This window comes from Camelus bactrianus, chromosome 21 (genome assembly GCF_048773025.1).
Source record: "Camelus bactrianus isolate YW-2024 breed Bactrian camel chromosome 21, ASM4877302v1, whole genome shotgun sequence".
NCBI lineage: Eukaryota > Metazoa > Chordata > Mammalia > Artiodactyla > Camelidae > Camelus > Camelus bactrianus.
The window spans coordinates 11,590,455-11,615,434 of record NC_133559.1 but is presented as its reverse complement, the minus strand read 5'-3'; the positions used below and the strand labels follow the sequence as shown (position 1 = coordinate 11,615,434).

The following is a 24,980-nucleotide window of genomic DNA, read 5'->3' as shown; positions in this document are numbered from 1 at the left end:
TCTTCACCTCCCCCTACTCCGTCCTCACTCGGGGAGGCACTTTCCACCCTCCTCCTCCGCACCCCTAACATGTAGGTCTCAGACTTTCCCTTGCCCCCAACAGTGGGCAACACCTCTTTTTTTCCTCACTGAATGTTTATTTAAGTTTCTTCCACTCCATTTTGTAATATGTGCTTTCGCATTAAAGAACATTTAGAAAGTGAATACAAGAAAACCAAAACACCTATTGCCCACTCCCCAAAACCCAGTATTAATATTTTGATGTTTTTTTCCTTCTGATGAAATAAATTCATATTTCATGACATGACAAAAATTTTTTTAAATGTGAAATTTTTCTTTGCCCATTTGGGCCTCCTCCTTCCCTTTTAGTGTGTATTGTGTATCTGCAATAACCAGATCTCCATAAGGGATAACATTTCTTCTTAATCTCATAAAGTGTCACAACTCCATAGGAGATAACCTTCCTTCTTAATCTTCTAAAAGTGTCACTATGACCCACGGCACACTACTTGCTTTGTACACATAAACCTGGTTTGTGTAAACTGTCAGCAATCCGTCAGTTGACCTATGCCTGTTTGTCTCAAAAACTTATATAACTGTGCTTCGACCTCTAAAACAGGCTGAACAGTCCTCAGAGCTTTCTGAAAGCCTGTCTTATGGGTTATAATCCTCAAGTGGGCTTGAATGAAATTTTCCATTGCTTTCTTAGATCAGCTGTTGATTAATTTTTTTCATCCACACTTCTAAAAAATTTTTTTGCAGTATTTTAAAAATGCAGTTATAGGCATGCAGTATATTAAAATTCACATTCTACTTTTTTCACTTGTAATGCTGTAGGGGAGGCAAAAGAACATTCCAAACTCTACCTTTGGTTCTGTGACTGAAACCCTCCCCTGTAATCAAAGATCAACAAGAGAAATACAAACATAAGTTTAATAACATGTTTACCTCACATATACATGGGAGAGGCCCAGGAAAATTGAGTAAAAATCCCCCAAACGGCCTAACACAACCTTAAATACCATCTTCATCTAAAGACACAAGAAAGATGGGTTTTGTTTGTTTGTTTGTTTGTTTTTCGTTTTTTTAATTTGCTTTTTTAAAAGATTGAAGTATAGTCAATTTATGATGTTTCAATTTCTTTGTTTTGTATATACGTATTTATTGAACTGTAGTCAGTTTACAATGTTGTGTCAATTTCTGTTGTACAGCACAATGCTTTAGTCATACATGAACATACATATATTCATTTTCATATTCTTTAAGAAAGATGTTTTAGTGGGGGAGTCAGTTATGGGAGGTAATCAGAAGAAGCACAAAAAGGTTAAGTGTTTATGTAGCTTAAGTCGCTGCCTTCTCCATTGTTAAGAGTTCCTTGTGATTTAGTCTTCCTTTTCTTTCTGGTACAGAGAAGGAGACACCCTTAGATGTGGAGATTTCCTTTATAAATATGAACGTCCCTTATAAAAGGGTAACTTCTGTTCAGTTTTTAGAGCCTCTCCTGTGTCTATTTCTTAAAAATAATCAGCTCAAAATAATCTTTATGCTCAAGAGGCATAATTTGGGGTAGCATATTTGGCTACACTTCCACATCATCACATTTTCTAGCTTTATCATCCATAATTCCTAATACCTGTATTCAGTTAACCTTTCCCTGTGATCAGACTCCTCGGTCCAGAACTTCACTCTCACACATGGCAAAATAATGCATGTTTCTGTATGTAAACTTCACAGTCCTTTTTCAAACAGGATGATTGTCAGTCCCATCTTGCTCAAGAAACATTGTTTTTAATTTCTTTTGACACTTGGCAGGAGGGGAGATGAATTCCCATCTTCCCCATCTCTTCCTGCCTCTCTTTGCTGGAAGCCAGTGTTGAAATAAATTTTTAGGTCAAAGGTGGAGCTACTTCTGCCCAGGGTGTCAGGTCAGCAAGTTGAAACTCAGGTAACTGATGTCTCTGCAAATGCTCTGCCTGATCGGAAATGCAGTGTACCCGGTCAGCCACTCCCCCAAACACCAAGCCAGCTCTGGGTCTTCTCACCCCAAACAAGGCTGACTATGTGGCTCCAGCCAATCAGATATTTTCTAATTTCCCCTTCCTTGTTCTTTATTCTTTACCTTATAAAAAGCTTCCTGTCTCCTGCCCATTTTGCAGTTCTTCAAATGGAGACTGTACACTTCATGAAATATTAAGATTTGTATCACCTAAACAGTTTTCTTTATTATTTCTCACCAGTGAAGGGGACCAAGTGTGCTACTCTGGCAGGTGGATTATTTTGAGCTCAAGGCAACCAAGACCCAACTGACTCAGGAAATGCTTTTTATCTCCCCCTAAACTGCCTAAAAGAATTTAGAAATGGGGCATGGGCGAGAAAGAGAGCTATTACTAGAGAACTTTTTCATCTGAGAGAGTTATCTGCATGGCAAGGCAAACATCTGGTAACTAAACATTTGCTCATCTTTCTGTGAATTGCCTTCGACCCATTTGAAGTCCCAGACCCACATCTCTTTCTTTAGCTTAGGATGGTATATAAGTCTACTTGCCTGATTGCTTTTGAGTCTCATATTCTTATGGATCTCCTGTATGTATAGTATAAAATTAAATTTTTCTCCTGTTACTCTGTCTTCTGTTGATCTAATCATTATACTGGCCAAAGAACCTAGAAGGGAAAAGGGAACATTTTTTCTCCTCTACACTAGACACCTTTCTTTTAAGGGCTGAGTCTCCATTTGCTTCTGTATCTTATCCTGAGTTGACTTTTGGGAAGCTGACCATTTGCAATGTACTGTCTTCATCCCTCAGCATCAGGTACCATATTTGAATCTCCTACTACAGGACAAGCACTCACACTTGTTTCATATAATCCTCACATTGCAAGCCCTATAAGGGTGTTAGAGATAAGAAAATAAAGGCTCATGGAACCCAAGTCTTTGGTGAGGGTCACTCTGCTAGTTAGGGCTTTCAACCCCAGGCCTGACTGTCTCCAGAGCTATGTTCTTTCCTACCTCTACAGCTGGAAAGAGGGGGATCCGCCCCTCTCAGGCTTTGGCTCCATCTTCCTCATCGTCTGCAGTGGATAATGCGTGGTGGAAGGAACACTGCTTTTGTGCTAGCTTTGGTTGCAAGTCTCCTACTTTCTCTTCGCCTCAGTGTCAACATCTGTAAACTGGACATATGTACCCCAGACTGGCTTGCCTCATAGTAGTCACATGAAGACCTATGGGGCAAGTTTACTTTACATGAAAGCCACAGGATTGTGGGGTGGGGATGTGTGGGGCGACAGGGGAGTCTTAGAAGACTCACCTGTTGTTGGGAGGCTCAGGCAGATGCAAAATGCTAGTGGAATCTCAATGACACATTTTCTCCAGTGGAGCCAGTCAAATACCTGAGCCCCCACCCAGAGAGGCTTTGATCTCAGTTTAGGAAATACTGTAAATTAGTGTTTTTTTGTTGTTGTTTTTTGTTTTTTTCCAGTTAGAATAATGGGGGACTCACACTCTTGCCTAAAGACCACCTGGTTTGAGGCTGAAGGAAAGAGAGCTGTGTAGCTCAGAGAACAAAGTACCAACATTTTGACTAAAGACAGAATCACTCTTAATAATTTTTCCTTTTTCCTTCATCTCCAGTCTGACTTGGCAAGGCACTTAATTTAAAATTTTGGTATTTTTTCCATCACGGTCATGGGGCTAAGAACAGGCCATCCCAAGGTGTGCCTGTCTGGTACATAGATTACTTTGAGCTTAAAATGTAACCAGGGTAAACATCAGATAGATTCACTAAACTTGTAACCTGCCTTTACTAATCAAGCTCGCTTTAGTTGTTTGTTTGTTTGTTTTTTTATGCCTTCCAAGAGTCATGTAGCCAAAACAGCGTGATGTTTGCCCAAGATGTTTTTTCAGGAACTTGGAGTCAGTTGTGTTTAGTTGGAGCTTGAGCCAGTTGAGACTGGTTATGACCATGACCCTCCAACTGGGCATACGTGAGTGTCTTTTTGGTGACCTTTTGATGTCAGAGGGTCCAAAACTCCACCCTGAGAACATCCTAACACAGCCATCTTCTGAATGAGTTTCATGAAGAAGCCTATAGCTTAGTTGTGCTTGTGCAGAACAATGATTATCTCACCTTTTCTTATTTCCAATCACCTTTCCCCATGCTCCCCACACCTCAGACCACCCTGCTTCCTTATCCCACAAACACCCTGAGCCCCTTGCCTTTGAGGTGGTTTGAGGTTTGTTCTCCCATCTCCTTGCTCAGCAATCTTGTTTTTCTTTTTTTTAAACTTTTTTAAAATTGAAGTACAGTCAGTTTACAATGTTGTGTCAATTTCTAGTGTGCAGCATAATAGTTCAGTCATACATACACATACATTCATTTTTATATTCTTTTTCATTACAGGTTACTACAAGATATTGTATATAGTTCCCTGTGCTATACAGATGAAATTTGTTGTTTATTCGGCAGTCTTGTGAATAAACCTTTTCTCTGCTTCAAACTTCAGCATCTCAGGAAGAATCTTTGGACTTCTTCCTTAATGCCTAAAAGATTTTAAGATAGAAGTCCTGTTAGGGAAGAAGCTATCACCAGAGATAACTATATAAAGTATTAGTGTTAGGCAGTTAGATAGAAACGAGCACTGGGTAAGGGGAGAGGAAAAGGGAGGGAACAATCCAGAAGATAATAGTACACCTGCTCTCAGGATAAGGGGCTTCAAAGAGTTTTGCTTTTTCTAAATGAGAGCCAGTAACAAAAAAGGCCTGTCAGAATGAACACTGCAGCTGCACAGTAGAGAGAAGGACCCAACTCAACATAACTCAATGCTCCTTATAATGTAATTAGCGTTGCGGTTTGGGCCCCCTCCCGTGGGCTTTTCTGTGTGCATCACGGGTAAGAGCACGCACAAAGGAGATGGGTGTGCCTAAGCACTCAAAGGACCTTAGCCATCAATCCGTTATGAGAATGCCCCTAAGCCAGGATGTAAGACAGGAGAAACCAAGGAGGAGCTGCCAATTTCCTCTCCTGGGTTGGCCCACCTTCAGTTCTTGAAGGTGGACTCTACTAACTTGTGCTCTACTAATGAAACTCTCTGTTTACACAATGCTTTCACTTTGAATGCTTTTCTCTCTGATAAGATGAAGAACCGAGGCCTTTTACCCCTCCTCAGGGTAACAGTAGTAGCGGTAGACAGGGAGGAATGTAGCAGAGCCTGTCTGATCAAAGTTCTCTCTGTGACCATTATCTTTGGATGGCCCAGCAAACATTTGTTTACCAAACATTAACTCTATTGATCTTCCTGTGAATTATCTTACTTGCCCTTAAAGCCTCAGACCCCTACGTCCTTTTTAGTCCAGTATATATATATATATGTATATATATATTTTTTTTCATTCACATTGTAGTATTTTCGTTCACATCACCACAGATGGAGATGGTGACAGAAGGGACCATTTCCAGGGGGTTTATTCAGTTTTCCTGGGTATCTCACACACATACAGGAGATACTGTTATTAAACTTCTGTTTGTTTTTCTTCTGTTAATCTTTTTATGACAAGGGTCTCAGCCAAGAAACTAGAAGGGTAGAGGGAAATTATTTTTTCTCCCCTACATCTGCACGGCTCCCCATAGAGGCCAGCTGGGCCCTCCTCCAAGTTCCTCAGAGCTAGGAGACTTCCTTCTACTTACACATCATGTTCCCTCTCAAATCAGTCTCAGGCTGTTCTCTTGGTCCCCTCCTGCTTAGTTTTGTTCTTGAAGGTGTGAACAAAAAATACTGCAAACCACATCAGTAAACAAAGAATGTGAAGCCATCAAGTCATCAGCCACTGCCCTGCCTCCCCCCAGTGAAGACAAGCCTGCAGCCCAGCCTCTGCAGCCACTCACAGTGGTGCACTCTGAGGGGACTCAGAATAAGAAAGGACAAGATACTGGCCCTAGATAACTAGGTGCTTGTCAAAGGAATGAATTCAATGAGCCCAAATGTTTGCTTCCTCCCATACCTAGAGAAGCACTAAATTCTTTAACTTGAGATGCCTGGTTTTCTTTAGATAACAAGTAATCTTTTATTGTTCCAACTACCTGCTCTTTGTTGTAAAGCTCCTCTATATCCTAGCTCCTCCCCTACCTCTTTGGAGCAGCCCCTCAGAGCCATCTGAGAGGCTGTCATCCCGGCTCGAGTCCTCCTGCCAAATAAAACATAACTCTCAACGTTTAGGCTGAGCGTTTGTTTCAGTCAATAAAGGCTTATTATCTCTTATATTGGCCATCTTATATATGAAGCCTTTTTTTTCCCCAGGTATTTCCTCTCTCCCTTTCTCTCTCTCTCTCTCTCTTTCTCTCTCTCTCCCTGTCTCAGCTTAAAACAGTACTTTTTATTTCTCACTATTCTGTGGACTGGCTAGGTGGTTCTCCTGCTTCATGTGGTGTTGGCTGAGGTGCTGAGAATGATGGAATGTCCGAGATGGCCTTGCTCTCGTGGCTCGCAGCTGGTGTGGCTGCTGGCTGTAAGCTCAGCGGGGCTGTCAGCCGGGGGGCCTGCTCATCTCCCACGTGGGCCTTACCACACAGAGCAGATACTTTCTCCTTTTCACACATTTTAGCACACATTTCTTCCCCTAATTTCTGATAATTCATATGCTGGGACCCACACAATGGAGACTGCCCCAGTGGCCTGGCCCACATCAAAAACCTAAACTTCATGGAGGAGGGAATATAGCTCAGGGGTAGAGTGAGTGCCTAGCATGCATGAGGTCCTGGGTTCAATCCCCAGTACCTCCATTAAAATAAATAAGTAAATAAGTAAACTGAATTACCTCCTCCAGCAAAAAATAAAACAAAACAAAAATACTAAACCTCAGTCAGTCTGCACTTATGGGAAATACCTGTCAAGGAAGCTAACATCCACCAGTCACAGTCCTCCAACTCAGCTTTAGCTAATTCACCTTACCCTAGAAAACAGAACCTGCCAGCTTGATAAGGAAATAGGAAATTCCCAACCTCCCAGCCAATCATGTCTTGCTTCTCTTTTTTGTGGGGGGAATAATTAGGTTTGTTTTTACTTATTTACTTTTTAACCCAGGACCTCACGCATGCTAAGCATGCGCTCTACCACTGAATTATATCCTCCCCCAGCCATGTCCTATTTCTGAGTTGCCTCTTTTTTTGGTGGGGAAGGTAATTAGGTTTATTTAGTTAGTTGTTTTAATGGGAGTACTGGGATTTGAACCCAGGACCTCATGCATGCTAAGCATGTACTCTAACCACTGAGCAATACCCTTCCCCCCTGAGTTGCCTCTTCTGAAACACTCTTGCCCCAAATCCCTCAGGAATAGTTCTTCACTGCCTGTGAGGCTCTGTGCTCCCCCAGTCTATGGATCATTTTCCCTTGAGTAAAGGAGATTCTTTGCACCCTCAGACCTGGAACCTCAGGTCCCTTCCCAACGTTAGCATTCAAGGTCTGTGTCCAAGAACACATGAAAAGCAACCCTCTCCCTCCATGTGCTTTTCATTTCATTAAAAGAGTGAGCTTTACAGGGGCAGAGGTCACGTCTGTCATTTGCTAGACTGACCTTGCGGGGGTTCCAAATAAATATTTGTTGAATGAATTAAACAACTTTAAAGGTTTGCAAGTGACCACCCCCTGACTCTGTCTCCTCTAATATATGGGAAACGTGTCTTCAGGTGCAGTTCCTCCATTGAGATTGTTATGGAAACGACAGGCCAGCCAAGAAACAAGCACCACTCGGAGGGTTGGAGTACTGAGATGTATTACGCCAGCGGGCTCAGAGGGGCTTCTGCTCCGAAGCTCTGAGCATCTCCAAGACATGCGCATGAGGTTTTATAGGGTAAAGTACAAGTTTGGGGTATTCGGCCAATAGGCATGGAACAGCTTTAGCAGCATCATTATCACAAAAGTGGAGGCGGGGAGGCAGCAAACCAACATTCCAAAGCCAGATATATCTCTTTGAAAACCCAGCTGGCTAGCAAAAAACATGAACAGCAAACCAACACTAATTAACTTAGATTTACGAGTTAGTCCAGCAGAACTCAGATCAGTATTCCGATACTTAGATTTGTGAGTTATCTTGTTAGCCCAGCCCAACTTTTCTTTCACATCCTTAGACTTGTGAGTTATCTTGTTAGTCCAGCCCAGCTTTTCCTTCACAAGATGAGCTCCTGTACAGCCCTAAGGCCTGGGCTTCTCCCTTGCAGCACAAAGTGTAAATGAAGCGAGAGCCAGGCACACTTCTACCTTTCCAGTCAGCCAAACCCAGTCTTCTACCTGGCTTCTCTGTCCTTGTGCACTTTGTCTCTCAAGTCCTGTGGATCCACACCTGACCCCCTGGGTGTCAGGACTCTGTGGTCAGGCCTGCTGCCACTTCCTATGGAAGCAGTTCATGGAAGACCAATTTCAGGAAGGCAAAGAGCACGTCTGACCCAAATCACTGTGAGCTCTGCACAGTGCCAGGCACATAGCTGATGAGTCAGTAAATAAATCCATTTCTGACTGCTGTCTTCTGCTTCTGGCAATGTCAGCCGCTCTGAAGTTCTTGCCCTCTTGGCAACCAGACCCTTGGATATTCCTCATCTCCAAGCCCTGGCGTGGGAGCTGTCATTCATATATATGAAATTGAGTTTGCATTTCAACAGAGCCGCTTCTAAGCTCCTGGCTTGGGGTTGGCTGATGGATTCACAACCACATTTCCAGGGAGGGATCCAGGGTTTGAGGCAGTGAGTAGAATTAGGAACTCAAATCTGAAGGAGCATAAAAGATAGCTTACTCTGGAAGGATGTCAGCCTTCTTCATTCTTCTTTGATGAATCTGGTCAAGTCAGTGACTTTTTCTGAGCATCCTTTTTGGGGCAAGACATGAGGGAGCACATGGCTGTTTAGATGGCATTCTCATAAGTAAATAGCTTCGGTGTATCTGGTGACTTTGGTAGTGAGTAAGGTTTCTCCATCTGTTAGGCGACATAAGGATGCGGAATGCTGGAGCAGGGCTCTGTATCCCCCAACTCAGGAGACCCCACCATCCCAGACATTCTTTATTGCAGAGGGTACCAACCCAAACCTCTTGCTGTGCTCGTTCCCTCTGTTTAATCACTTCAACTTTAGGAAAACCATTCCTTAAAGCTAACCTACATTTACCGTGTTGAATGCTTAATGAACTGAACTTTCCTCTCAATAATCTGCCCAAACCAACTAAGCAAACTGCTTTACCCATCCTAATTTTTCTGATCTGTTTGGGAGAGGAGACAGGAGGTATCCCTGCTTCTGCCAAGCATGATCTGTGAAGGAATAAGCTTTAAAATCTCAATATATAAGTAGTTTGACTGGGGAACAGTAGAAACCAGATGTAGCATAGCCAGACCATGGGAAAAAAGAGGAACACTCTCTTGCCTTTAGTTTACTGGTGGCCCCAGCCACCCCTCCCCTCCCGGGAACAGCCTAAGCCATGGCCTTTCTACCCACCCATGCCCTTAGTCAGGATCCTGCTGACTTTCCCTATCATTCCTACCTGGAACCTCTCACCTACTCTATTTGTTCCACATCACCCTTATTCAACTCCTAAAACACATCTCTTCTAGTCACCATATACTTGTGTAACCCTAAGCAAAGGGAATGGGACATCCTGGAGTACCTTTTAGTATCAGGGAATATGAGATCACTGGGGCCCAAGAAATTCTAAGCTAAGCTTGAACCAGGGAAAAGGATGGAACAACTAAAATGAAGTTCAGCTCTAAAGCTTCTTACCTTTGTGGATATTTGCACAGTGGAATAAATTGAATTTACTGGATTTTCCTCTGGAATAGTATTCTATTAAAAACAAACAAACAAACAAAAGAAGTAATTACCTACTCCATGGGTTACATAGACAAGGCCGAAAAGACACCCAGAATCCAGAAAAGGGAAAGCGGAGGTGGGAGGAGGTGGTAAGAGGGAGGAGGGGGTTCTGGAGCTGGAATGGATGGTAGGAAGTGCTGTTTTCACTGATGACTGTTATAATTATTGATGACTTTTTTCCAAGAAGCATTATTTTTAAGCTGTGCTGTTTATATTACTTAATAAATATATAAGATATACAAGCCCCATGAGTTATGAGCCTCCTAAGCTGATGAAAAGATAATTTGAAGTAATATTGCTAATGCTGCACATAAACTTTTCCATCAGTCAAAAGAGCTGGTGGAGCAAATCAGAAAGGATGACTAAAGGGACAAAACAGAATAAACCAACAGGGATGGCAATAACAAAAGCTCCTTCCAGGCTAGAGAAAAACATCCTGGGTTGGTGAAGTTTATTCCTGAACATTCAGGACAGTCCTGTGGTCTCTAGGGGATGGATCTTGAGCAAGGGAAGAGGATGGCGATAAAGTGACCAATTTCGACAGAAGTCAGGCTGAGTGGAACACAGAGTGGTCTCCCCTGTGAGGAAGGAAGGAGCTCCCAGGACACCAACTTCGAAGAGAAAGTGCAGTGTTTCCTCTTTGAAAAGTTGTGGATAAGTGTAGGAAGATGCATCGTGATCAGGAGACACTGAAGGCTGGGGTAAAATTAAGATTTTTGAGGCTTGAAAGTGTTTTTATTTCTTCATTAAACTGGCCAATGTGGAAAAGGTCACTGTGACTCCCAAGGGGCGAGTCTAGCCAGGGCGAGTCTAGCCTGGGCTGTGATTATTGTTCCCGGGCGAACTTTTGAAGTTGTCTACCTAGTTCATATCTCCAAATTGTCTCTTGTTATTTGGATTTCTTTAAACCTTATTCTTATGATTTTCTTTTCAAAGAGTTTTCTTTGAATTAACCTTGTTTGCATTCATTTCAGCCTGATGACCCCCACTTGGGAAGCCTTGATTGTGGGTCCAGAGGCACCATGGGTCCTCTGAGCCTGCTCCTGATCATTCCTTGAATTATCGCAGAGGAAAAGACATCTCTAAAGCCAGTCTTCTGACATCATAACTCAAACAGCACATCAAAGTCACACTTCTCTATCTGCTATCCTATGCAAAAGGAAATTAATCTGTTGAGTGGCCTTTGTGAACTGTGGAAGGGAAAGAAGTGATTACACAGATCACACTGTGAGCATTCCTGGCTGGGTCAGAACCAGGTGCTCTGGAGGCCACCAACTCCCGCACATGAAAGAATCTATAAAGACTTGGGGGCGGCACAGGGGCACTGGGTTTCAAGGGTTATACATTTTCATTTCCCATGTTGTTCAAATCCATGGAAGCATCTCAAGCTAAACAAAGAGGGCCTCAGAGAGGAGGATCAGGCTCCAGAAAAGATGGGAAAGAACTCACATTAAGATCAGGGATTGTGTCATACTCCAAGGTCTCTCCAGAAGGTGGGTAGTAGTTAAGAATTTCCAGACGAGGGTCTATTTCCCTTTTCTCTTCAATGAACTCTGAAACCAAGTTGGGAGAGAATCACACCTGGCCCCTCCTTCCACTCACCACCCCAACTGGCCCACCATCCCATGACTCACTTAACCGACTATCTTGATTTCCCTGTAACTAAAAGGTTTTGGGACATGGGACTTTCAGTGCTAAACCCAAGAAAAACCCCAGATGAACTGTTCACCCTCATCACTTCATTTCCTAATCTTTGAACCAAGGCAGTCAAAAGAGGACACAGGGGAGGTCAGAAGTACTTTTGTAGCGTTTCCAAGAGGGAGGGAATATCTCAAAGTTTGCATTTCATACCCACCCAAAAGTTTAGATTCCTTCCCAACACCCTGCATGGACAGTACCAGGGGGAACCTGAGAATACAAATCAGCAAGGTTTAGGTACAGAGAGCATGGAGTACAGCATGGAGAGAGGCAGAGAAAGGCTTCTCCAGGAGGAATCTGTCTAGACTGAGGTAGGGAGTAAAAAGGAGTCTCTGGAGTTGATCCAATGGAGAGAACTGGGGTTGGTTGGGGGCTGTGACAGGGATGGACAGATTGGAGGGTGCTGGTCTAGGGGACCTCAGAATTGGAAGCCATGGCCTTCTAGTTCAGGGAAACAGAGTCAACAGTCTGGGGCCTATGGCAGCAGGAGGACTACACCAGTAAGCCCCTCTGGGGGAAGGAGAAGGGAAGGCACTGGAAAGGGAACAGGGACCATGGCCTCAGGAGAGAAGTTAAGGGCTCAAGTATTCCCTTCACTCCAGAACTAAGCAGTCCTGTAGGACAGACACTATGGCTTCTTCACTTCTGTATTCTTAGTGCCTAGCACCAAGCATGGCACAAAGTCCAGTGTAGGCTTGTTGAATGAATGAGGGAGAAAATACATGAATGAAGATGAAGACAAAAATAGTACATGCTCTACCTTTTCTTTCTCTTCGTAAGATCAAAATAATCAGCATCAGTGCAAGGGAACAGAGCGGGATGAAAAACAACAGGAGGCTGAAGATCACGGAGGAAGCCAGGCCACCAGCAGCACCTTTAAAGAGAGAATGGGTGGAGGTACAGGGAAGGGAGGAGAGTCAGCCATGGAAAATGACCCAAGTTTTAGAGTAACTGTACCCTTCCTCCCAGTGTGGCGACTTGACAGGGGCTTCCAATTTTCACAAAGGTCTTGTTCCTATGGGGACTAGGAGCTGAAGAATATATAGGTCCTGAGACCAGAGGTTCCTGGAGAGGGAGGAGAGACAGTCACCTTCACAGAGCTTCCACGCAAAGATAGGGGTTGAAGAGTTGCTGCTGATTGGGTTCCTGGCCATGCAGATGAAGGTCATGTCCCTTTTCTCCCCCCTCCAGGATATGGGAAGGACGGAGCCACTGTGGGACTCATTGGTTGTCTGCCCCAGGGACTTCCAGCTGTAAGTTACATCTTCTCCTCCCTGTTCCATGGAGCATGTCAGATTGGTTATACAGGTGCCATTTGTACTGTTCTGCAGATCTATGGTGACTTTTGGCTTTGACAGTTGCTCTGTAAAAGAGAAACAGACAACAAAGTGTAGGAACTAGGCCATATCCCTCCCTTTATTGAATTATTCTTGTAAATCTTGGACCTGAATCTCCATGTGTGCTACAGAGTGGAGAGGAAGCAGCAGTTCAGAGCAGAATGATAATTCTTCTCTGAAAGACCTAGAAGAGAACTATCTAGGTCTGCTTGACCACAGTTATAAAACAGCAACAATAATAGTAATAGAAAGAATTACAATGCAACAAGAATAAGCCGCCATTTACTAAGCACAGGCATACGGCAAGCACTGTGTTAAATGCATTTTAGATGTTACCTGGGTTTATCTTTTTTGGAGGCTTCCTAGTCCCCTGTCCTCAGGCTTCCTTGAAGAGCCTCACTTTACTCTCCTGGAGAGAACAGTATTGGAGCAACACTTCTGGTCTCCCTCTCTACTGTGCTCACTCCTTTCTCTCAGAGGTTTAGCAATTGTTTCATTGTTGAAATGGTGAGAGTCTGCCATTTATCACCTACATTTCTCTATTTGTGAGTTTGGGCTGTCAAGATTGCTGTAAAAATGTGGTTTACCCTTTATTTCCCCTACCCTCAGCCACAGAATGCATGTCTTCCGTTCTTTTCAGCTATGTTTATATGGAAGACACTCTTGCATCAAGATAACATGGCCTGCCTCCTACAGGCAAACCTGCAGGCTCATCTCCTGGCATCCCTGATATCTCCTGGTGTCTGCAGCTCAGGGAGTGAGACACTATTGTAGCTGGGCAATTGTTTCATAAGTTCATTGTCTCTGCATAGGCTCCAAGGTCTAGACTTGGGGGATAGCATTTCTTTTATCTAGCTTTACCAGAAAAAATAAAGCTGATGACTTTATCTTCCTTCTGATTCTTGTGTCTGTTTCTCAATTAGTTAAAATCTGTAGGGGGAGAGGTGTGATTGATGTTTATACCTGATAATCTTTCTAAGATAAGTATCACTTTCCTCCCCATTGCATATATGGAAACTAAATTTCAAAGAGAATAAGTAACTTGGCTACGGTGGTGCAGCTAGTAAGTAGAGAAGTCAACATTTGACTTGTGTGATTTTCACTTCCCATAACACCCATCTGCTGCACCACAGTCCCTCTCACAGAATCTCTGAGTAAGAGGGGCCTGAGGGATCAGTGACATCTACTTCTTCCGTGTAGGAGTTCCTTCTTCCACATTCTTGCCAAGTGTTTATGCAGCCTTTGTTTGAACAGCTCCAATATCAGGGAGGTCATCACTTTACGAAGGCAATCATCCACTTTTGCAACTGACTTTGCTTACCATAGACACGTAACTCATAGTCCTGGGTGAGGGGACTCTGGATGGATGAGCTGTGTATCTCTGCACGGTAGGCACCTGAGTCATTCTTCTTCAGTTTGCTGAGCTTCAGGGAGTAGTTTCCATTTGGGAAATCCACCCTTTCCTTGTTACGTTGTTGGGTGACTATGATAAGGGCATTTTCGTCTGCCATTTTTGGTGCAATGGTGATGAGAGTGGTTGTGTTGAAGATCCAGACAATGCTGTCAATCGAATCTACTGAGAAATTCAGAGGGAAAGTCACAGACCCTCCAAGGGCACCAACCAGCTTCTTCACGGCTCCAGAGGCTGCTGGCCCTGCAGACATGGAGAACCATAAAATCAACCTGAGTCCTTGCCACCTTATTCTGTGCCAAACATTTATTGTAAAGATTATGCCTGACACTTAAAGCAATCCTGAAATTTAGGAACTTTGATCTTTTTACACAGGGATCAGCAACTTACAACCCATGGGTCAAACCTAGCCTGCCACCTGTTTCTGAAAATGAAGTTTTGTTGGAACACAGCCATGTTTTCCTCTACATGTTGTTGATGGCTGCTATTCCACTACAAAAGTTGAGTTGAGTAGTTGTGACATAGATCACATTGCCTTCAAAGCCTAAAATATTTAGTATCTGGCTCTTGACAGTAAGAGTTTGTTAACTTATGATTTGAAGAAAAAACTGAGATTCAAAAAAACCTAAGTCACTTATCCAAGGGCACAAAGTAGGTGATGATTTGAGGATTTAACCCAATGTCATTCCAGCTCTGGAGCCTGGACTCTTTCTACTATGGCTTAATTTGAAGGTCACCTGGCATTTGTACCAGCTCCAGCCCTCTCCCTAACTCCCCTCCCTCAGTTCTCTCAAGGGCTCAGGTGTCAACTCTGAAGTCCTGGGGCCTCATGGAATCCCAATTTCCCATTCATGTCCTTTGGTGACCTTCCCTCAAGAATGAGTTGCTCAACCAATGCCCCAGAGTGAGAGAATCTGACACTACCAAATGTTGACCTAGTCCCTTGATTACTGGTCTAGGATCTTGACTTGACAACTTTCTTTTGATAAATTTATCTCTAAAAGCACTGGTTTCTCTCCCTGTGTGAATGCCTTTAAGAGCTGAATCCAGTTTTCGAACATTTTTCCCCCTGTAATTTATCAGGCAGTGCATATATACTTTGGATCACTCAAGCCTTTATTGAATCATCTTGTTAAGTAAGCTGATTTTTCAAAAAGCTGCCCTCCCTGCTTCTCTAATACTAAGGCAGATGGCTTTTTGTCGCTCTTTGTTCATGCCATAGAGTGTCAAAATAGTCCCAGTAAATATTACCAACAAAATCAATCTTATTTTGAACTTATGATTGATCAATTAATGTATTCATCCTTTTACTACAGCGATAAGATGGAAAGGGTGAATATTTTGCAGTCAAATCAAGATTAGATATCACTTGCCCCCAAGTTAAGTGCAATTCTTGGATTTAGGTCACCTTTGAGTAATTTCATTTTCACATGAGGTTTTGGGGAGATGTTTAAGTCGAGGAGGTGAAAAACTACAAGGATGTGCCTTTAGAGTTTGTAGCATGTGTGCATGCATTTAAGCCGTGAGTAATTAATTGCTCTTCTCACACCTTTGCATATGTGGTGCTATCTTCTCAGGGTAAATTTCAAGAAGTGAGAATTGTTTGGAGATGTAAGACAATGTCTCCAAATTCATTGTTCCATGTTAGAATATTATTGGAGGATGACACTGTAAATTGCTGACATGAACCTAGATAGAGGATATTGTTCTATCTTAATTGTATCTTCAGGGTGAGGAGAAGGGTCATGAAAGAAGAAAGCATCTCCATGCCATCCCCTAAATGTGAACTCTGAGGATAGGGGGCTGGGCTGGTGAGTCCTAACCAATTTTGTTTTCTCTTCTCAGTTGACTGTGAAAAGGGATCCAGAAACAAGAGACTTCTCTCAGCTGCTAAGACTGAACTGAAGCTCCCCTTTCTCTGATGGCTTCTCCACCTGCTGTGCGTGGCCCTATAGAGTTTTAGCATGTCCAGGTAGGTCTTGCTTTTCTCATTCACTCATTCCTTCCTTTAACAAGAATTTGTTTAGTTCCATTGTTGTTCCAGGCACTGTTAAGGAGCTGAGGATATAACTGGGGAGCAAAAGAGTCATGATCCTTGCATTTATGGAGCTGGGAGTCATTCAGTAAGTAACAACAGGTGTTATGAAAGGGGAAGGGACAGATACTTAGGGAACACACAATGAGGAAACGTAACATGATCTGTGTGGTCAGAAGACTCTAGAGGATGGCTGGCTACTAGCACCTGTCTACAAGACTTGGGAGGATGGGGCCCCATGAGACTCATGTACCTCCCACGTGGATCAGTGTGGTGAGTGTTACAACTTGCCTCCTCTGCATCCATTTCACTCATTCCTCATTTTGTAGCAGCCAAGTGGGTAAGACTGACAGGCATCCAGCTCCAGTGGTAACCTTCCCGTGGCATAGTAATCAGTTCGGGGGTATCACACCTCCCGGGTGGATTGTATCTGACAGAAGTCCAGGGTTTTGCTCCGAGGCCAGGATGACCGCATGATGATGTGAGGAATTATGAAGTCTTGGACTGCCACCCATTTACTACCGACCAGCAGCCAGGCCTCCTCCCTCGGCTGACCCCCAGTTTGCCTTCTACCTTATGCTTTTGTTTGTGTTAATCCTTCTCTTTGTCCACCTAGCTCGTGTTTAAAACCCGTAGTGCCTCGTTCAAAGCCCTTCCCCGAGGAGGTCTTCAGCTCTTTCTCACACCTGCCCCCTAGAATTCCACCACGACTGTCACTTCATTTTCCCCTTTAAATTCCCCAGAAGGAGATACTTTCCTGGGTGGTGATTAGACTTTTACCGTTTTGCTGCGAGCTATTGGATGACAGATCTACTGGCATTAGATTCCAGATCGCCTGGTGATCGGGTCTGGGGTCTCACCCAGGAAAAGGAGTAGATGGCCTCCTCTTCCAGGGAGCATGGAGCTGTGTAAGAAAGTTAGAGCTCTGGCCTAACTGGGGGTCAAGAGACCTGGGTTCTCTTCTCATTCCACTGTAATAATAACTCCAGCAACAAACACTTGGTATCACTCTGTAGTTCATAAACTAGTTTCATGGGCATTACCTTTCTTAATCTTCAAAGCAACTCTAGGTGATAGAGGTTAAGCTCCACTTTATAGATGAGGAGATTGGGGCTCCAAGATGCGAGTGACTTTCCTAAGGCCCCAAACTGGGAAGTGGCAGGAGTGAAATGAGAAGCTGGTTGGTTCCTCAGACTCCTCTAGAAGTGTTCTTTCCACTACACCTCCCATGACCACTTTGAGTTTCAGTGTTCTCACCTCTCATAAGAGGAAAACAACAACCCTTATTTGCTAGGATTTTGGGAAGGATGGAGGGTTCATACAGATTTGAAAACATTTTGAGAAGTACAGAGAAGTCTGAACCATGGGAGGGAAGGACAAGCAGTAGAGTTATAAGAGGCCTTGAGAAAGCTTCCCAGTTTCTGGTCTCATTTCTTCAAGGATGGCTAAAAGTGAGATTTCCCAAAACCTCTTTGGATGGCTTTTCAGCAAGGTAAGATTTAGAGAAGATGATCTGGGCCCTAATGCCTATATACCAGTCACTGGCTAATTCACAGCAAAAGAGTATGTCCCATCACCCAATCACCATGTTGGGGGAGATCTCCTACAGTGAGCATTCCCACCAACCTACCTTTGGAGGTGGCGGGATCTGGCACAGGACACGCTTTGCCTTATGCTCTGGCCAAGGCTCAGATATTTTTGACATCAGGAGAGTCAGCCCTAAGGTGCTCTTCATAACAGGAAGGAGCAACAGCTCCTCCCCTTTGCCACCTGCCTTTCCTTTGGGCTGTCACCTTCTCCCCCCAAGGCTTAAGAGTTAAGTGGAAGAAGAGAGCCACATTAGGAGGAAGAGACATCATCAGTATAGCCAGAACCAAGTGATGGTGACCTGGGAGGCAGACTTCAGCATAAGGGAGAGTGTGAAGCTCACCTCCTGCTTGCCAGCCCAGTCCCTGAGCTCCTCTCCCAGTACTCAGTGCCTCCATCAGAATGCACCAGTGTGTCATGCTTGGTACTCTCATCATGGAGACCAAGGACCAGAACATCTCTAAGCTGGGAGTAATTTTAGGGACTACTCAGTTCAACCCCATTTTACAGATGAGGAGACGGATGCTCAGAGGGTTATAGTGATGTGTCCCAAATCAGTGGAAGATCAAGATTAAGAATGAGGGCTCCAAAGGCAGGATTTCCCAAGCTGTATACCCTGCTAAACTTGAGGTCTGTGGCAGTGCCTCAGTCTATTTCTGGGGAGTGTAGAGGGAAGTCTATGGGGTGGGGGAAGGAGTGGAGGCTATTGAACAACCTCCTCCATCAAGGAGGCTTTAATTCTGTGTATTAGAGTCGTTTACGTCTTTGTTTCTGTGTAAGATTTCTTTTTATAAAAGGAAACCACTGCTTAAAAAAGAATGATTTTGGAAACGAATACTCTTTACCTAGCTTCCTCTTAACCAATGTACCTGGAAAGAGCAATGAAAATCAGTGCCATGTAAGATGTACATGGAACAGAGGCTGACAAACATCCCAATTCACCATATGCTTTTGCCAGCTCTCCAACTGTAACCTGCAACATTCACATTCAAGTTTTTATCACTCTGCCTCTCACTCATCTTCCACTCCTTCCTTCTTGTCTCTTCTGGTCCTTTTCAACTCATTTCCAATACCTTCTCACACACTTTTTCTGTTTTCCTTTTATTAATTGTCTCCTCAACACGATTGCATCATATCATCATCATCATCATAAATTGTGCCCATTTTCCAGATGAGATTACTGAGGCTACAAGAGCTGCTCCTTGGCCCCTCTGAACTTGTCCAGGGTGGTTCCTGGTTGGTGCATCCACATCCTGAAAATGGAGTGACCTGCTCTTCTTTCCAGCGCCTACCTTGGCCTCATGTATCAAGAGGAAAGGAATTCCTGGAGAAGATTCAGCTCAAATACACACTTACTGAGCACTTTTCCTGATGGTACAATGTCAGGCAGTTTGTTTGGTGTCATGAAATGAGCACTAGCTTTGGAAATTCAATCTCTGCTCTACATCTTAATAGCTGTATAATCTTGCCTAAGACACTTGACCTCTTGGAGGCTAAGTTTCAAGGATAATAATATCTATTTTACAGGCTTGTGAGGCAATTGTATGAAAAATGCCTTGGATGTAATAGGAGCTTAATACATGTTTATTATTATTATATTGTTTTGCATTTGCTATCTCATTTAAAACATGACAATAATTCTGCAGCTTAGATTTCATTTACATACTTGTACAGACCGAGGTTCACAGGTTGAGAAACTGACCCACAGTAATAGAGCTACTAAGTCAAACCCAAGGAATCCTTGTCCAGGGCCAGCACTTCTTCCACTGTCCTGCCCACTGGAGGTTCTAGGACAATCTTAGACTCTTTTCAACTATGGAAGGTATACACACATGCTGTCACAGACTCTTGGAGCAGGGCACACACTTGTCAGGTTTCAAGTGGGCACCTGGGTTTTGAAAAGTCCTGCCGGCTACCCCCCTACACCACCTACCCCAAGTTCTGATCACCATTTCCGTTCAGAGAGTAATTTTTAAAGTGAAGGTCTGTTTTAGAGCCATTTGCTTAGAACCAGGTGCTTGCTAAAAATGCACACTTCTAAAAAACTCAAGGGTTAGACTCTGCTGATACTGAAACCTTCATGAGGCCAGAGGGCAGGAAGGAAAGAATTGGGAGCCCTGGCTCACAATGTGGGCTTGGGGAGGTCTCTTCAGGCAAGTCGGGGGCACACATAAATGAATCAGCTACACCAAGTCATCAGAGGGAGACCTCGTGGTGGTACCCTCATGAGTTTGACGATCAGAGAGATATTCCTAACTCATGGGGCTTCTGGTTCTTTCTGAGAGCCCTGAGGACAGTAAAACCTTCAAAGACTAGAATACCTATGACAGGTACAGAAAAGTCCTCAGTCCTTCGTGGCATTAAACACAAAGTACCTACAATGTGAACTAGCTTTCTAAGTAGAGACTTATTGGATGGCTTGGGTTAAGAGAGCAAATTTCAAATGTTTTCTGCCATCTATATGATTGTTAATGCAAATCATTTAAAAATATTTCTCTAAATATATTTAAAATGTATTTATAAATATATTTCTATAAATATACAACATAAAATATATTTATAAATGTTATATATAAATAAAAATATTTTAAATATATATTTATAAGTAAATAAATATACACCTGTACCATCTCAATTTGCTTTTAAAGTTACTCTCAAAATGAGGGGGGGTTGAGGTCCAGGGAAGATGTCATTCTTTAATTTATGGCAGAATTCAGTTCAGAACACAGGTGTTCCTAATAATACCCAATGCCACTTCTTTCAGCCCTTCCTTCCCTGGGACATTCAGAAAGATAGTCAATCCCCAAAGTTGCTCCTTCTTCTCTCCCTCCAGTTTCTTCCTGCACTCTGATTCAGAGATCACAGAACATAAAAAACAATATTAGATGAGGGGGCAGATCCTCCTGAGTCGAGCCAGAGGCACAGAGCAGACCCAGGAGCTTGGAGGGATGGGGTAGGCAGTCAGGAGAACACAGGGTGTGGCTGGGCTTACCTGTGAGCTGGCAGAGAAGGAAGATTACGACGAAACCTGCCGGGAAACCAAGCATATTTCTCTCTGGATGTCAGTTAGAAAATAAACCCACTTCCCTCTTGTGGTGCTCAAAGCTCTTCGCCTGCTGGATATTTAAAGATAGGAGGGGAGGAGTTATGAACTTGACAGATAAGAATGAGTCAGCTCAGTTCTCTATGCTCACTCTTACATGTAGTATATATTCAATAGGTGAAGGAAAAAATGAATCAGATAATAAAGATGTAGAACTTTCATTCTACAAACGAGGAATCACAGTCTCAGAGAGGCTAGGAATTAATCAAGGCCACGTGAGCAAATTTTTTCTGGTATACCAGATGACATTTCAGAGATTCAGAACAGGAAACATGGAAGGAAGTAGATGATTATATGGGGAATGAAAGAGTGGCACTGGGGATAATGATACTATCTATTGAGGTTTGCTAAGTACCGGGAGTAACCTGCATTCTTTTATTTAGTCCTCAAAACAACCCTGCGAGTGAGGTACTGTCATATTTCCTATTTTACAGATGAGAAAACGAAGGCTTAGAGTATCTGACAGGAAAATTAAGACATTCTTTTAATCAAAGGAAACCATTATAAGAGTAAAAAGGCAAGCCACCTAGTGGGAGAAGATATTTGTAATACATTTATTCCACAAGAGCTTTGTATCTTTAATATGTGGTTGTCCAATTGTTTCAGCACCATTTGACTTGGTGTAGCTGATTCATTATTGCTTTTACACCTTTGTCAAAAATCAGTTGATCATACTTGTGTGGATATATCCTGGGGTTATTCTGGATTATTCTGTTGCACTGATTTATATAACATAATTATTGATACAGCTTAAGCCTGCTATTTTATTGTTTGTTTGCTTCTTGTTTCTTCTGTTTTTCTTTTTCTTTTTCTTTTTGTTGTTGTTCTTCTGTTTTACTTTCCTAGCCAATCTGTAGGTTACTTGAATATTTTCTATAGTTTCATTTTGATTAGTCTGCAGCGTATCTTGAGTGTATCTTTTTGAATAGATTTTTAAATGGCTGCTCAAGGCATTACACTATACATACATAACTTACGGGTTACTGATGTTCGCATTTTACCAATTCAACTAAAGTGTAAAAACATTACCTGCACTAGATTCCTTTACCATCCCTCCTTAATAACTTGTCTTAAATATATCTTCTCCACACACTGAGAATCGTATTAGGTAATGTTATAATTTTTGCTTTAATTGTCAAACATAAGTTAGAAAACTCAAGAGTTTTCTAGTCTATTATATTTACCCATATTTTGACTCGTTCCATTGTTCTTTCTATATTCCTGATGTTCCAAGTTTTCTTCTTTTATTATTTCTTTCTTTTTCAAGATACTCCTTTTAACCATTCTTTTAAGATAGGTCTGCTGGTGACAAATGTTGTTAGTTTTCCTTCACCTGAGATTGTCTTGATTTTTTTTTTAACTTTTTTTTTTTATTGAGTTATAGTCATTTTACAATGTTGTGTCAAATTCCAGTGTAGAGCACATTTTTTCAGTTGTATGTGAACATACTTGTCACATTTTTTTTTTTTGCTGTGAGCTACCACAAGATCCTGTATATATTTCCCTGTGCTATACAGTATAATCTTGTTTATCTATTCTGCATATGCCCGTCAGTATCTACAAATTTTGAAATCCCAGTCTGTCCCTTCCCACCCCCCACCCCCTTGGCAACCACAAGTTTGTATTTTTGGATTCCACATATGAGTAATCTCATATGGTATTTTCCTTTCTCTTTCTGGTTTACTTCACTTAGAATGAGATTCTCCAGGGACATCCATGTTGCTGCAAATGGTATTATGTTGTCAGTTTTTATGGCTGAATAGTATTCCATTGTATAAATATACCACAGCTTCTTTATCCAGTCATCTGTTGATGGACATTTATGCTGTTTCCATGTCTTTGCTATTGTAAATACTGCTGCTATGAACATTGGGGTGCAGATGTCTTTTTGAAGTAGGGTTCCTTTTGGATATATACCCAGGAGCGGGAAGAGGGTGTCTTGATTTCACTTTAATTTCCTTGTTTTATATCCTAGATTGATAGTTCTTTTTTTTTTTTTAGCACTTGAAAAATGTTATGCCACTCCTCTTGCCTTCATTGACTTCTGGTGAGAAATCAGCAGTCATTTAAATTGTTTTCCTCTATAGTCAATGTGTTGTTTCTCTCTGTTATGAAACATTTTTTTCTTTGTTGTTAGTTTTCAGCTGGTTGATTATAATGTGTCCTGGAATGTATTTCCTTGAGTTTCTCATGTTTGGGATTCATTCAGTTTCTTGAATCTGTAGGTTTGTGCTTTTGTCAAGTTTGGAGAAATTTCAATATTTCTTTGAATAGTTTTCTTTTTTTTTTAGCCCCTCATTCCTCTTTTTCCCCTCCTCATTCTGGGACCGTGATTACATGAATATTACCTCTTTTCTGATTTCCACATAGAACTTTGAGTTTCTGTTAATTTTTCTCAGTCTATTTTCTCTCTGTTGTTCAGATTGGGCATTTTCTCTTGTCTATCTTCAACTACACTGATTCTTTCCTTTATAATCTCCATTTTGCTATTAGGCCCATCAAGTGAGATTTAAATTTCAGTTATTACATTATTCAGTTCTAAAGTTTCCCTTTGTTTCTTCTTTATATCTTCTATTATTTTGCTAAGACTTTCTAGTGGGTTTTTTTGTTCCTTTGTTTGTTTCCACGGTGGTGATAATTACTTGTTGAAGCGTTTTTACAATGGCTGCTTTAAAATCCTTCTAAGATAATTCCAACATCTGTCATCTTGGTTTTGCTGCCTATTGATTGCCTTTTTTCCATTCAAGTGATATTTTCCTGGTTTTTGGTATAATGAATGATTTTTGACATTGTGGTGGTGGAGTGGATGACCTTATTACCACTGAGTGGTTGTGAAAATCCAAATTCTCCCTTGACCTTCCTTAATAACATTCCAAGCAAGAAGAGGGAGTAGTGTCTCATAATTTCAGGGTGAGAATGGAAGTTCAGTCTTCCCCACCCAGATGGATTCCTCCTATTGCTAAGGGAGAGTGGAGGTCTAGACTTTCCACTTGGCCTTTGCTAATGAGGTGGGGTTCCATATTTTTCCAATCGCATTTGGCTGGAATAAGATGATTATTGTCTAAGGCTTCTGTCTTGCTAGGCCATTCTCTTTTCCAGTCTTTTGCCAAGAAAGAGCAGACTTTTCCTGGGATTGGCATTTCTGGGTTACAGACTTGTTTAACGTACAGACCAGGATATATAGATGACAAAAAGGAAACCTAGAGAACTAATTTCTATGTCATTCCTTGGATCTTGAGGTCCCTAGCCAGTGTTTCTTCTCTCCACTTTAAAATTTTCTTGTGTTTGTGTTTTCTGTATAATGTTCAGGGTCTTTATCTGTACTTAATGGGAAAAACAGAGAGAAATGTGATGCTTCATCTTCTTCAGAAGGAGAAGTCTGATCATGTGTTTTTATATCCTTTCTCTCTTCTGACATCATTGAAATAATGGTGGAATTTTAAAAAAAGGACTCCTTGTCAATTGGCAAAATGAATCCAACATGGATACTTCTCTTATCTAACTTGAAAAACACAGTAATGATAGATGAAACATTTTCAAATGTATTAAATTATATAGCCTTGCTCAAAACTAAGATAATTGCTGAAAATAAGAAATGGTGTAGAAATCCATTACACATGAGGAGATAGGAACATGTAAAAAGGACTTTGATACCAAAATCATGCAAAGACAGGAAAATAAAATTACAAACCAGTATCACTTCTGAACATAGTTGCAAAGATCCTAAATGAAACATTAACACATCAAATCCATCAGTATATTAAAAATACATCATGACCAAATATCAGTTGTCCTAGGAATGTGAGAATAGGCCAATGTTATAAAAACTTATCAGTGAAATCCATTACATTGACTAAAGACAAAATAACATGATTATCTCAGAAGATGTAATAAAAATTTGATAAAATTCAGTACTCATGATTGCAAAAATGTGTAGGAAACTAAAGCAAACATCATACTTATATGCTAG

The 24,980-nt window shown here is 42.0% G+C and overlaps 1 protein-coding gene across 2 annotated transcripts; it reads right to left on the bottom strand.

The window, feature by feature from the left end:
• SLAMF7 (SLAM family member 7) lies at window positions 1–21,019 on the bottom strand. 2 transcript variants are annotated; one of them, XM_045517137.2, is made up of 7 exons: window positions 20,900–21,019; window positions 14,196–14,528; window positions 12,628–12,900; window positions 12,298–12,411; window positions 11,289–11,392; window positions 9,750–9,812; window positions 1–4,537 (listed from the first exon to the last, which is right to left on the bottom strand). In XM_045517137.2, exons 1-7 carry the CDS (start codon window positions 20,952–20,954, stop codon window positions 4,505–4,507), a joined length of 975 nt encoding a protein of 324 aa, XP_045373093.1. In that variant the 5' UTR covers window positions 20,955–21,019; the 3' UTR covers window positions 1–4,504. The 2 variants fall into 2 exon arrangements, with proteins under 2 accessions (XP_045373093.1, XP_010953952.1); XM_010955650.3 differs by lacking the exon at window positions 1–4,537 and adding an exon at window positions 7,746–8,956.
• Between the last annotated feature and the right edge of the window lie 3,961 nt (window positions 21,020–24,980).

What these genes read in the sequence shown, in the direction of transcription:
- SLAMF7 (XM_010955650.3), bottom strand. Translation starts at nt 20,954, where the DNA reads ATGCTTGGTTTCCCGGCAGGTTTCGTCGTAATCTTCCTTCTCTGCCAG. An exon ending in TGCGTGGAAGCTCTGTGAAG is followed by an intron (nt 12,412 to 12,627) that starts GTGACTGTCTCT and finishes CTCTCTTTAAAG; the next exon opens with GTGCTGCTGGTGGCCTGGCT. An exon ending in CTGTGCAAATATCCACAAAG is followed by an intron (nt 8,957 to 9,749) that starts GTAAGAAGCTTT and finishes GTCGCCTAACAG; the next exon opens with ATGGAGAAACCTTACTCACT.